The following is a 14,105-nucleotide window of genomic DNA, read 5'->3' on the forward strand; positions in this document are numbered from 1 at the left end:
GCTACCCCAACGCCCATGTTGTTTTGACCTTGAAACAAACATATCCAAGAAAGCCCATGCAAGTCTAAAATAGTCTAGATTCATATCAGAGACTAGATGTTAGTCTACCCTTGTTGTATGCATAGATGGGTAGGCTATCGATACATCGATCCTTTCTATATGCAAGGCATGATAAAAGTGGTTTTAGTTCTATTTTGACCAATCAGTATCAACATTGCCAAAGTGTTACGTTAGGATTAATGTTTACAACGCGACATGCCAATGTAATGCGGAATTAAATTTCAAGTTGATTTGATTCTAACCAAACTTTATTTGCCCTGATGCGTGGCTTTGACAAGTTTGCTGCTCATTTAACATACTATCGTTATATTGGGAATTGTTTGATTTGTCACGTATACCTAATTCTGTTATCATACAACTCATGCAGTATCTGTGACAGCCGAAATTACATAGGATTCATGTTTGAATAAAAGGGTGCAGGTACTATAAACTATAGTGGGCCATTTTGAGATATTCAACTGGGTGGCGCTGTACAAAACTACCTTAGCGCTAAGATTACCGTAAGTCTTCTATGTTAAGGTATGGGAGATACGGTCACCTTAGCGTTAAGACTACCTTAAGTCTATGTTAAGGTATGGGAGATACGGTCACCTTAGCGCTAAGATCGCTTTGTACAACGCCACCCTGTTCCTTAAATCTTCAATTCACATGCTAAAGGTCAAATTCCGTAAAGAGTTTGTAACTGAAGACGATTGTCAGGCATTGGTGTGTACAACGCGTAAATGCGGAATTATATTGATGGTGTAGGCCCTTGAAGTTAGACATCTGTTAAACCGACAAACAGTGATATGTTCCTGACAAACCAGTATAATGCTAGTGGTGCGTTAAACACTGAATTTCTTGCGTATATTTCAGTAGGATATCAATGGGTTTAGTTCATGGCGCAACAAAAATACTTCCATTCGTATCCAAATTGTGGGAATCGCTGGTGCTACAGGTCATGTTTACACTTTCCGCGAGAGATTTTCAGAGATTGGCTTAATTGTTTGCCAATTCAGGACTATGCGCGGAGAAAATGAGAAATTATCCTTGTTCAAAAGTGTAATATTAATCAATATTCCCAAAGTTTATGCTCAATACATTCAATAGAAATAGTCTTATCTCACAAAGATACACGAAGATCTCACCTCCAAGTATTAAAGACAAACACAATGATGAATCATGTACTCGATGGTGTCTATAACAATAAAAATTATCACTGTCTTACATGGCATTGCCTTGAGTGATGTGTTGAGGCGACTTCTTATATTATATGTTCGGTATCAGATCAGATCAGATCAGATCAGATAGCTGCAAAGGAGAACAATATTAATTCTCAGTCGAAGTTTAATAAGAATTTAATTTGAATTGACTGGTGAATACAGTTCCAGTCGTGTCAGCAACAGCAAAGGTATCCATGATCTCTGTAAAATGTATCATTTTATCCACACCCAATAGCTATTCTGAACAAGGACGCCGATGTTTACAAGGAGAACCTTTGAGTGGGTGCAGGTGCTTTATCCATATGGACACTAACAGAAGGAAATGGTGAGATGGCTCTCAAAACCAATGTGATAACACAGAATCAACTATTGTTGTTCATACTCTGTCCGCTTGTTTAAGCGCAATACTCAGCACTTAGCGTTATGAGGTGAGGTGAAACTGGGTTTAACGTCGTGCTTGAGAATATTGCGCTCATATGACGACGTGCATGCGTCTACTATAGGCCTTTAGGCCCGAAATACTGAATTAACAAAAAATGAATCTATGCATGCGTGTGTATGTGTATGTGCGGCTGCTTGGTCTAGCCTAGACTTAAGCTGGTTTTATAGTGCTAGCTCACTGAGATACCATGCCGCAGTGAAGCATGAATACCCCACTCAGACACATTATACTGACTCCGAGCCGATCAGTCCTTGTTGTACCCATTAATGCCGAGCGACAGGCAGGACCAACAAGTATCATATTTTAACGTCTTTTGGTATGACGCGACCGGGGATCGAACCCGTGACCTTCCGCTCTCCGGGCGGACGCTCTAACCACTACACCACGGAGGCGGTCACTTAGCGTTATGAACGCTAATTGCATATTAGCTGGTCCGGGACATGAAAGCTTGTGTTTAATGTTAGAGCAACGACGTATAAGCACGATTATGCGCGATTATTGAAGCCTTATTGCCATTTAAGCAACATTTGTGTACCTATTTTGGAAACTCCTGATGCCGAAGAATCCCTATTGAAGAGGTGAGAGATTCCTAAGTTCTTGTCATGAATGTACAGGTGACTGCTTTTGAGTGAATTTGTCAGGCAAAATCTCTATCTCTATCAAAGTTATGTTCCGTCAACATATATTTGAAAGATAACCTTGAAGTTTATTACTGTATTTTTAATCATTATTCTTTCTTATTTCTTATGCCAAATGAGTTCTTATTTCAAGTACAACGAAGTCGGATTATCGTGACTACAAGACAAGTTACAACAGGGACAATTCTTTCACTTCAATGTCATTTGAAAGTGAAGCAATTAAAATCTCAGTCATTAATTCATTCCACCAAATTCTGAGGTTCACTTACTTATTGCAAATTACTTATCTGTAATTGGATATTAATGCACTTTCTTTGAACAAAAACAATAATTAAATTGATGCTGACATTTAAAACATGTTTACTGAACGAAACTTTGAAATGGCTGAATTGCAACTTTTCTGATCAAGGCCATCCTTGACTGCATTAAGGATTATGGTTAATCTTTCAGACAGGGATTTTGTAAGTGATACATTTTGACCCAACAATATATGTCTCTCTTTTTATGAATTTGGGTGCTTTGGAATCCATTGCGACAGAGTAATGGGTATCCCTTGAGGTAAACGTTGATGGTATTAACGCATAGTTTTGGCAGGTTCCGTCCCCAACCACTGGTCATACATATGGTACTATTTGATATAGCCAAACCAAACCAAACCTATATATTGGGTTTAATACAGTTCTGTATTTCCTTTGTGAGTTTGTACATTCTACCAAGAACACAACGTCTAACGTGTTCTGGTACAATGCTAAAAAATAATATTTGCACGTCACACAGCATTAGGCTTGTGATTTAATAGATCACAAGATCACGATACTGAAATAGCATATGACCTGACTAGTGCATAACCCGTCGTTGATGGGTTTTGGTTATTACAGCTTACATCACATTGTAATCTTATTGTAATGACCTTCATTACTATCCATGTCCGACTGTTACTGCCTTGGAACATTGATATCATTCAAAGCAGCAACCGCCGTAAAGCATAAATCAAGTTTATCACAAATTGCAAATCAATCACGAAGACACCTAATCAACGCCAGCATGCTCCTAAGCCAGACATCTTTATAACCTTCTACACCGTGGTAATGTCTTCTGTTATGTCTTCTATCTTGGGATATAGTGAAGACTCTCAAACATTAACTTATTCAGCCAGTGCTCTATAGCACGCCGAGCCTTCTGACATATGAAAGCGGATGCTGGGGCCATAAATTGTCCCAAGGCTAAGCAATTACGATTTGTTAAAAGTAAAACCAGCCAAAAGCAGTTGCCAATCTTCAAGTGGAATATTCATTACAACAACACGTGTATATCAATATCCGTAACGTTCATGTCTAAACGTGACACATAAATCTGTATTCAGAAAAGTATCAAGAATGTGACAGATTCGATATGAATGTGATACTTACATGTGTAAGAACAGTATCCCAAAAGGAGATTAAAATGAATAAAACGCATGTCCATGTGTGCATCCATTAATCATTACAAGACAGAACATAGACTTCAACGGTCAACCTTTAACATGCAGCAAGGACACATTCGATTGAGATAAAACACATTATCTAAAGCCCACTGGTGTTTTCATGAAGTAGACGCTGAAGTGCTCCCGAAGAAAAACGCTATAGACATGATTGATACTGTTTTTTATAACGACTAACGACTAACATCATCTAAAGCCAACTGTTGTTTCATCAGGTAGCACGGATAGACACTGAAGTGCTCCCGTAGAAACGCTATAGACATGATTGATACTGATTTAACGATTTTTTTAAACGACTTATTGATTATCGATTACTCAGTTTCAGATTATATATTCATTCCTATTGTGCTCTTGATTATTATCGCATAAACATACAGACATACATGGATAAATGTCGTTGTTATCGCTGGGGTGGGACCTCATCTATTCTCGTTCTCCTAGCCCTTGCAAACACAATACAATAAATAACATAACACACATTGGATGGCTATGCTGTGCACCGCCGCGGTTTATTGCGTGAAAGAAGAGTATATATATTTACAAGTATGTACAAGCCTGAAAGGAAGCAGGCGACAAGCCTCTCAGAGACACTGGCAAACCAATATAACTGGCAACGAGCCAAGCAGACGGCGACAAGCCTCTCAGTCCGCACCAAGCATGGCCGACAGCGACAAGCCTCTCAAAATGGCAACAAGCCTCTCAAGTGGCGACAAACCTCTATCGGCGTCAAGCATGGCCAACGGCGACAAGCCTCTCAAAAGGCGACGAGCCTCTCCTATAGCAACGAGCCTGCAGACAGCGAGGAGCTGCTCTCATGGCACCGAGTCATACAAAGACCTGAAACATTTAGAATAGGTTGAGTCAAACATCCTGTATCCGAATAAAAATCAACTTTCTAATATATCGATAGATATAGGCTCTTTTTTACACACTGGTTTAGCCAACTTTCGCTTAGCAGCCTCCAACACATTTCTCACCAGAAGATTATCAGTAGGACTGGGCAAGCCTATAATACTATGAGCATGACGAATGCTATAAAACGCGCATGAACGGGCGAAAAAGAATGGCTAAGTTGCATCACAGAAACTAGGTAAATGGCACAATGTAAAGGTTTATTGGAAAATGTATAGGCATATCATTACTTCTCGCCCACTTTAACCACCTTGTAGCGTTCTGTGTATCTTGAGATTTGAATATACACAGAGACGTCGTGGGTACAGGTCGGACATGTTGCTTTACTCATTTAACCCTCTTTACAATACAAGGGAGATAACTCTCATAGATGTGCATATCAGTACATCTCCCCTCTCTAAGATGTACAATGAAGCATCTTTAGGTATACTGAAGATGATTGCATTTTACAGAGATAAAATCACTGGAGAAACAATGTCAAATATGTTTTGTTAATAGTCATGAAATTATTATTTCTGAAACCAAAGTGTTTAAATTTATAATTTAGTCTTTTGACACAACCTGCACATTTTTTCATCAGTTCCGACAATGGGACTTGTCAAGTACAATACTGTTGATTTAGCCAGTCACATAGTCCTTAAGATACTGGGGTGGCTTGATCTGTCTGCCACTTCGTGTCTGGGTAGGACAGCTCTGTGTGCTACTGGTTGTTGACTGTTCTGGGCCCGGTTTGATCTCAGGCTCTGTTATGTTCTGTTTCTCTGCTGGGACTGTATTGTCGACTGGATCCGAGATGTTAGGTTGAAACCTGACCTGTTTCGGACCTCGGAGATGTCTGCGATTTCTCCTATACTGCATCCCTTCCTCAGTTTCGACACAGTAAGATCTTATTCCCACTTTGTCTTTCACCTTAGCACTTTTCCATTCCTTTTCTCCTCCATACGGCTTCATTACGACTGTCTCACCTGGTTTTAGCTCTGGGAGGGTCTTGGCATTTCTGTCATAATATTTCTTCTGTTTTGCCTTTCTAGTCCAAAGCTTCTTTGGGACTGAATTAACTGCCTTAGGTGACAGTTGTTTGGCTGACAAACTCAGCAAAGTGCGTGTTCTTCGGCTGTAGAGTCGCTGAACTGGGGAGCTTTCCATGTGTTCTGTAGGTGTGTTCCGCCAATCGAGGAGTGCCAAATAGGGATCCGTGCCAGCTTTCCTTGACTTTATCATTATTCTCTTGGCCACTTTCACTGAGTTCTCAACTTTCCCGTTGGACTGTGGATAGCGCGGAGAGCTTGTACAATGTTCAAATTCAAAAGTTCTGGCAAACGTTGCAAAAGCTTTGGAGCCAAATGGTGGTCCGTTGTCTGACATGACCTGAACCGGAATACCATGTCTGGCAAACTGCTGCTTCAGCTTCCTGATGACCGTTTTTGATGTCTTATCATGTAGTCTATCTACTTCGAAGAAGTCTGAGTAATAGTCGGTCGTTATGAGAAAGTCTTTCCCCTCAAAGTCGAACAAATCGACTCCTACTTTCTCCCAGGGACGGCTTGGCAGACTGTGACTTTTTAATGGTTCTTTCTGCTGCTCATCATTGTAACAGGCACAGATTTCACACTTGTTTATGAATTCCTTCACATCTCTATTCATATTGGGCCAAAACACAGCTTCTCTTGCTCTTCTAAGAGAATTCTGAATTCCACAGTGACTAGAGTGTAGTTTGACCATGATGTTGTGTCGTTCAGCTTTAGGCACTACCACACGTTCACCTTTAAAGACTACACCATTCTGGAATGACAGTTCGTCTCTATAGTTGAAGTATTGCTGAACCACAGTTGAGAGATCAGATCTATTGTCTGGCCATCCCTCTATGATGACTGCAGCTACTGCTTGGATTTCTCTATCTTCAGATGAGGCTTTGGATATTTGAGTGAATGTTTGTGATGATATTGGAACATAGCTCACCATATCGATTGATTCGACATCTATTTCAGCTGGAGATCGACTGTCTACCATCATGATACAGTGAGCATCTTGATTCCACTGGTTTGACATTTGTGGTAGAAAGGCACGACTGAGGGTATCAGCCATGACCATCAAAGAACCCTTCTTGTAAACCACTTCAAAGTCATAACGTTGTAAGCGTAGCATCATTCTCTGCAAGCGCTTCGGAGCATTGTGGAGACTCTTCTTCAAGATAGTCTCTAGAGGCTTGTGATCAGATTCTATCTTCACATGTCGCCCATACACATATCTGTCAAACTTCTCCATGCCAAACACAATGGCGAGTAGCTCCTTCTCTATCTGAGCATAATTTGTTTCAGTCTCAGTGAGTGCTCGCGATGCATACATGATTGGATGATCATTCTGCATAAGGCAAGCCCCTAAACCTTTTTCCGATGCATCACATTGCAACACGGTTTCAGCCTCTGGATTGAAATACTTCAGAACTGGTTTAGCAGACAAGATCTTCTTCACTTCATCAAAGGCTTTGGTGTGAATATCATCATTCCAGCGAAATACAACACCTGATTTGAGCAAATCTCTGAAAGGTGCAGTTGCTTCCGACAGCTGTGGAGCAAACCTCTGCACAAAATTGATAAGTCCCAACAGACGTTGTATCCCTTGTTTATCAGTTGGAGGTGGCATTTTCAAGATTGCCTCAACTTTTGAAGGATCAACTTTTAGACCTTCTGATGATATCACATGACCTAGATAGGTAACTTCAGTTCGTCTCAATTTCAGTTTCTGGAAATTCAGTTTGATGCCTTTCATCCGACATCTTTGGAGGAGAGCTTTGAGATTTGCATCATGATCTTGTGTTGCTTCATCCATATTGCTGCCTGATCCATATATGATGATGTCATCATGAATAGCTTTAGCTCCATGAAGACCTTCCAATGCATCATCGAGTCGTCTCTGGAATTCCTCTGGGGCAGGTGAGATACCAAAGGGCATTCTTTTCCACCGAAATTTTCCCCATGGGGTATCAAATGTGGTTAGATAACTGCTGTTTTCATCCAAGCACACATGCCAAAATCCATTTTTGACATCAACCACTGTAAAGAGTTTTGCATTTGACAGTTCAGGCAAGACATCATCAATTGTTGACATTGAGTAATCATTTCTCTTTAAAGCTTTGTTGAGAGGTTGTGGGTCTAAACAGACACGTAGACGTCCATTACTTTTCATGACCACTACCATTGACGAAATCCACTCAGTTGGTACATCAACCTTCTGTATCACTCCGAGCTTTTCCAATCTGTTCAGTTCAGCCTTGAGCTTAGGCTTAATAGCTATTGGAGTTTTCCTCAAAGGAGTCTTCACTGCAGAGACTTTTGGATCTATCTCAAGTTTGAGGGTCCCTTCTAACTTTCCTTCCCCATTGAAGACATCAGAAAACTCTTCGATTACATTGTCTTTGGAAATCGACATTATGTTGTCGAAGTTGACTGTAATCAGGTTCATCTCTTGGACTGCCTGTGCGCCAAGAACAGGTCTAACTTCATCCTGAACTATGATGAATTCAAGTATGTGGGTTTCACAATTCCTTGGATTCACTACAGAAATCTGGGTTTTTCCAATAGTGTTCATTTTTGTATTGTTGTAGAGTATCAGTGGAGTGTTGTAAGGATCAAACCTCTCTTCCTTTCCATGGAATATTGTCCTGAACAAAGAGACTGGCATAGCATTCACGGTTGCACCACAATCAAGTTGAAACTTCACATTCTGTTTGTTGACTTTCATCTGAGCAAACAGTTTCTTAGGAGGGTTATCATTCACAGACAGGATAGATTCTTCAAGACTCAAGGCATAGTCTCCTAACTCACTCTCTGATTCAGAAGCGGAGAGATCTTCAACAGCACTGACTCGCTGTCGCCTGTTTCCTTTCTGTCTGCTTTTCACTTTCTTACGTTTACACTTGATATCAAAATGGTTCATGCCATGACAATATGTACATTTCTTTCCAAATGCTGGACACTGGTCTCTATCTCTTGCATGAGATCTGCCACAGAATCTGCACTCTTCAATGTAGGACACATATTTTGGTTTAGTTTGTTCCCTCTCTGATCTTCCACTTTTGCTTTGACCACTTTTCTTTCCATTTCTGTTTCCACTCACAAAAGGACTCTCATAGATTTGAGTTGATGATCTGTTGTTTCACATGCTCTGCACACAGTGATACACTTCCCTAGTGTCAAGTCTGCAGTTTGTAACAGTTTCTTTCTTGTGCTATTGTCAAGAATTCCTACAACAATTCTGTCTTTGATCAATGAATCTGTTAGTGTGCCGTAATTGCAGGATTTGGCAAGAGATCGCAGAGCCGCTACATAAGTATCAATAGATTCACTGCTTTCCTGTTCACGTTTATTGAAAAAGTAACGCTCATATGTTTCACTTGTCGAACCAACACAAAATGTCTAAAAAAATTCCAAAACAATGTTTATGTTAGACTTATCATCTTCATTTGCAAATTGAAACCCATCAAAGACTTCCAGAGCATCAGATCCAACAGCTGTAAGAAGAGTTGCCGTTCTAAATCTCATTTCTTCTGAAACAAGTCTCTGAGCAATTTCATAATTGTCCCATCCACGTTTAAATCTTTTCCAGTTTGAGGCTAAATTCCCCTTCAGATCCAATTTTGGCGGTAGAGGAATTGCAGAAGGCATATATACCACCTTTGCAGCATTTTCTTGACCCTCAGCCATGATAAGAATGTAGTAACAATCTCCGCAGAAAATGTGAAGCCTCAGCAAGTCTACATTAGATTTTCAAGTCAAACGTAACTGTGATGGATTTTGCAGTTTATAGAGAGAATTATCATAATTCGTTCCAACGAGGTAGAGTACACTTCATAGATACTTTTCATATCAAGAGTTCTTTGAAAAGTCAGTGTACAAGATTTGACTTACATTCAATTCCCTGCTCGAAAACTGGGGGACTTTGCAAACCACGTGCGCGACCGATGAGGCGTAAATTCGAATTGTACCTCACACCTGGTAATTTGTCGACTGCAAACTCCAGTATATCTGTAGAAAAGATTCTTGTAGACTTTTCTAACCACTTCTGACACCTTGTAGCGTTCTGTGTATCTTGAGATTTGAATAAACACAGAGACGTCGTGGGTACAGGTCGGACATGTTGCTTTACTCATTTAACCCTCTTTACAATACAAGGGAGATAACTCTCATAGATGTGCATATCAGTACACACCTCTGCATTCCATAATCATATTTCTTATTAGTTGAATCAGCTCGTGCAAATTGCAAAAGTTCTGGAATTCTACTAACCAACTCTCTGCCTGGGCCCGAAAGGCTATGAATGTCATCAGCGTACGCAATCTCAAAGACATCTGCAAAGAGAATAAGTCAATCAGTATTTCATATTGATTGCCAACATGTCAAAGGTTAAGTCTCTCTCACCAAACACACCCTTTGGAATCCGGCTGGGGACATAAGCTTCCTTGTCTCTGGGTAAATACACGAAATCAAGCACTTCAGGTATGAAAGTTCCGTTCGGACACAACAGTTGCCAGTAACTGGCAGAGTACCACGCTGGCACAACCAAAGTACCTTTAGCTTTGCAAACCTTCATATGAGCCATAACTCTACAAACAAGATACACAGGCGGAACAATCCAGTTGTTTGTATCACCCCAATGCTCAGTGAATGCATCTATTGCAACACATCCTTGATCCCAGAATCTTGAACAGAAAGTTGACACTTTTGCGTTGTAATGAGAAGCAAATCTGTCGACATCATATCTTCCCCACATCTTCTCCAGATTCTAAAATTATATTGCGAAATTCCCCAATCATCGTGATCAATTGCCTTGCTCAAAAAGTCAGCTTTGTCATTAAGTGATCTAGGGACCCATTGCATTTCCAAATGCACAGAATGAGATAAACAGACATCGTATATAGATCTGGCAATAGCCTGCAACTCTGGTTTCATGCTACCTTTACACACTATGGATTCAACGTTCGTATTGTCAGTGAACCACTTTACTCGCTGCGAGGCTAACTCCGCAGCCAAGCTTTGAAGAAGCACCTTCACCGCCATCAGCTCTCCCCATGTCGAACTCTTATTCGCGTCTTCTGTAGACCAGTGTCCATATATCTCACTCTGGCCAAGCTGAACACAATATCCGCCATACCCACTAGAACTAGCATCACTGTATACTACTTTAGTGACCACACGTTGTTCTACTAGCATACAGTCCTTGTGATTATGCAGATTGTTCTTCCAAAATATCAGTTGAACTATACTCTCAGGAGATAGTGAAATAAAATCATTCCAGGTAATAACTTCAAGAATCTGAATACTCAATGATCTTGTCATCAACTGGCAAACGGAACCCGCTACAATCTTCATGGAAATAATCTGGCCAACAACTGAAGCAACAGATCGAACCGGAACTTTACCTGGATGATCTAAGAGATATCGGACAGACGACAGTAGCTTGTCCAGCCTCCGTGTAGGAATGGACAACATCATAACTCTGGTATCAATGACAAGACCCAGCCACTCAACAACTTGACTTGGCTCTCATAACGACTTCTCAACCTTCGGTACAAAACCGGATTTAATCAGGTCACTCTTGATAGCTAGCCCAATGCTTCATGCACTATTCAAACTATCACCAGACACTATCCCTTCATCTAGAAATGTCACACATCTGTACGACTGAGATCGCCAGTACTTTACCAATGGACGTGTAATTTTAGTAAACACGTAAGGCGCAGTTGTCAACCCAAAAGGCATAACTACAAACTTATAAAATGTTCTGCCCCCACCAACACCACAAGAAAATCACAAAAAATCAGTATGAGGTTCAAAAATATGTACGTGGTGATAGGCAGAATATATGTCAAATTTCACCAACCAGTCATTTTTGTTTATGTACATAAGAGCTGTTCTCCAGTCTTCATACTCCAGAGAGCATTTCCAAACATGCCTGTTTAATAATGATAGATCTAAAATCAGTCTCTTCTTGCCAGACGACCGAGTAGCAACAGATAAAGGACTAACGACAGTAGGTTTCTTACAAACAAACAACGACCAAACCTTTCTTGACTAAATCACGAATAGCACTTTCTACAAAGTCACCATTGCACAGCGCTGATCTGTTATTTCGTCTGTCCATTATCTGGTGGGATGAATAAAAAGGGATTCTGTAGCCATTATCAATGATGGCAATAACAAAATCACTTGCATTGATAAACTTCCAAAATGAAATATTTTCTTTCAATCTGCCTTTTACCACAATTTCTGCCTGTCCTTGTTCATACTCGTAATAATCTGTTGTTAACCTCAGATTATCTGATAGAACCTTGAGAGATTGCCAAAAACTGTGATACTTAACTTTCGTATCAGCAGAACCACTCTGATCAGGCTGAACTCTGTCTGTCCGACGTGGCATGTTTGCTGACGTAGAGGGGACAATTCCTACGCCAGTGTGAGAAGTCACCGCAGTGAAAGCATGCTCCAGACCTTTGACCTCCCCGGCCACGAAAAAGCTGAGTCCCAGTAGACAAAGGATCAGCGTGCGTCGCACTTCCACCGGTCTGCACGGACTGGGTACTGAATGTAGGTCGTGATATCGTCCTATACGGGTGTCCACGTGAAGATCGCAGATTCTTGGCCTTGATCTTCTTGATAGCCTGTCATCATCAGAGTTCTCGGCCAAATCACGTGACACGTAGTGACGTACCGTCTCCCAACCAGCTTCGGAAGAATCAGCTATTCTTATCAACTTATTACGATTCTCTATCCTGGATACCTCGCTCTGCACAACTTCTTTAAAGTAGTCTAACTTTTCATACTCTAGTCCAAATTCAATCTGACGAAAGGCCTCAAGTGTCTCTGTGTTAAAATTGTACTGGATTCTATTACCTTCTCTAAACCATGTAAAGTCTTTATCGGCCTTCAATTTCTGGATTTTGTTTGTGGTTTTTGCAAACTCTTCTCTCACACCCTCGAGACTAGCCTCTATTCTAGATTGGATTTTGCGTTCCAAATCCATCTGAGAAGAGTCCATGCGCTTTTAAATGGCGTCGAGTTTGTCGTTAATGGGATTGCCAGATTCAGAAGTATCCATGACGCAATGTATACTTGGTGCACAACAAGCGAGAATGACTATTCAAATATCATACGCCTTATATACTCTCATTAGGCGCCACCTACAACTGAATTACACCCCTTTGTTGTATTCCCCTACGCTAGGAGAAAGTAATTCCTATCTCATTCGTCCCTCAAACGATAAAAATATCATTTTCATTTGAGAATGCCATAAAATAACCATTTCTGAGTACTGACTTGTTCCTGACTGCATTTCTTTCTGCCTGAACGAAAGGCGCAATATGTCTTTCGACAATACCTCAAGGCAGTAAGATAGATTATACAAACCAACCAGCCACTTAGAGAATGCGGTAGATATCCGATATATATAAATTCACAAATCAGATGTTTAAAATATTGGTTAACGATCCTTGGAATGCACGAACAAAGAATCCCCAAACTAGCTTATAACATGCTTGTACATTTAGATGATAGGGGTAAGGCAACATGGGCGTCTCATATTAGAATTCTTTTATTTTCTCATGGCTTTGGATTTGTGTGGCTAAATCAAACAGTTGGTAATATTAATCTATTTCTTAAGCAATTTCGAGAACAATCTGTTAGCATGTATTATCAAGAATGTCATTCCTGTCTAGACAATAGTTCAAGATACCAGTTGTATAGATCACATAAGAGCTTAATTCAACCAGAACTATATCTATCTGTATTGCCATCTAGAAATATCAGACGCACACTTGTCAATTTACGATTGGGCTTATTAGACTTATCAGTAAATAAGGGCAGACGATGTTCAATAGAGAGACGTTTAAGGATATGTCCATTATGTAACTCGGCTATAGAAGATGAAACTCACTTCGCTTTTGTATGCCCACATTATGCTGATTTAAGAAAAAATATATCCCAAATAATTACCTGTTAAAATAGCCTTCACCTGCCTTTGCTTCCATTCTATCCTCCAAAAATGAAAATTTAATACGTAATCTTGCGCTTTATGTAAAACATGCTGTTTTCCTTAGAAGCAATATCTTATCTGAACTGTAATTTCTTTGTGAAATGTCTGTAACATGTGCTGTATATATACTTGTATTACTTGTAAATGGGCCGGAGGCCTTAAGTACAATAAATATCTTTGACTTTGACTTGAGACATGAATACTCCAAAGTCCTCTTTGAAATTGCCACTAAATCAACCAGGAAACTAATCTGCTGCTGTATCTCAACTTGGTAGTTCATTCAATGGGTTAATTCTATTCAAGAAAGTAGAGATACATTTATTACATCTTCTCATGTGCAGTTA

The 14,105-nt window shown here is 40.2% G+C and overlaps 1 protein-coding gene across 1 annotated transcript; it reads right to left on the bottom strand.

Annotated features, from left to right (window-relative positions):
* Positions 1-5,352: 5,352 nt before the first annotated feature.
* On the bottom strand, positions 5,353-12,768 carry LOC124274279 (uncharacterized protein K02A2.6-like). The gene is made up of 3 exons (XM_046709620.1): positions 11,796-12,768; positions 9,943-10,081; positions 5,353-8,734 (listed from the first exon to the last, which is right to left on the bottom strand). Exons 1-3 carry the CDS (start codon positions 12,766-12,768, stop codon positions 5,353-5,355), a joined length of 4,494 nt encoding a protein of 1,497 aa, XP_046565576.1.
* Between the last annotated feature and the right edge of the window lie 1,337 nt (positions 12,769-14,105).

This window comes from Haliotis rubra, unplaced genomic scaffold, assembly GCF_003918875.1.
Source record: "Haliotis rubra isolate DU_JTF1 unplaced genomic scaffold, ASM391887v1 Scf19, whole genome shotgun sequence".
Classification (NCBI taxonomy): Eukaryota; Metazoa; Mollusca; class Gastropoda; order Lepetellida; family Haliotidae; genus Haliotis; species Haliotis rubra.

What these genes read in the sequence shown, in the direction of transcription:
- LOC124274279 (XM_046709620.1), bottom strand. Translation starts at nt 12,768, where the DNA reads ATGGACTCTTCTCAGATGGATTTGGAACGCAAAATCCAATCTAGAATA. An exon ending in TCGTGATTTAGTCAAGAAAG is followed by an intron (nt 10,082 to 11,795) that starts GTTTGGTCGTTG and finishes TTCTCTTTGCAG; the next exon opens with ATGTCTTTGAGATTGCGTAC. An exon ending in TATGATTATGGAATGCAGAG is followed by an intron (nt 8,735 to 9,942) that starts GTGTGTACTGAT and finishes ATTCTGTGGCAG; the next exon opens with ATCTCATGCAAGAGATAGAG.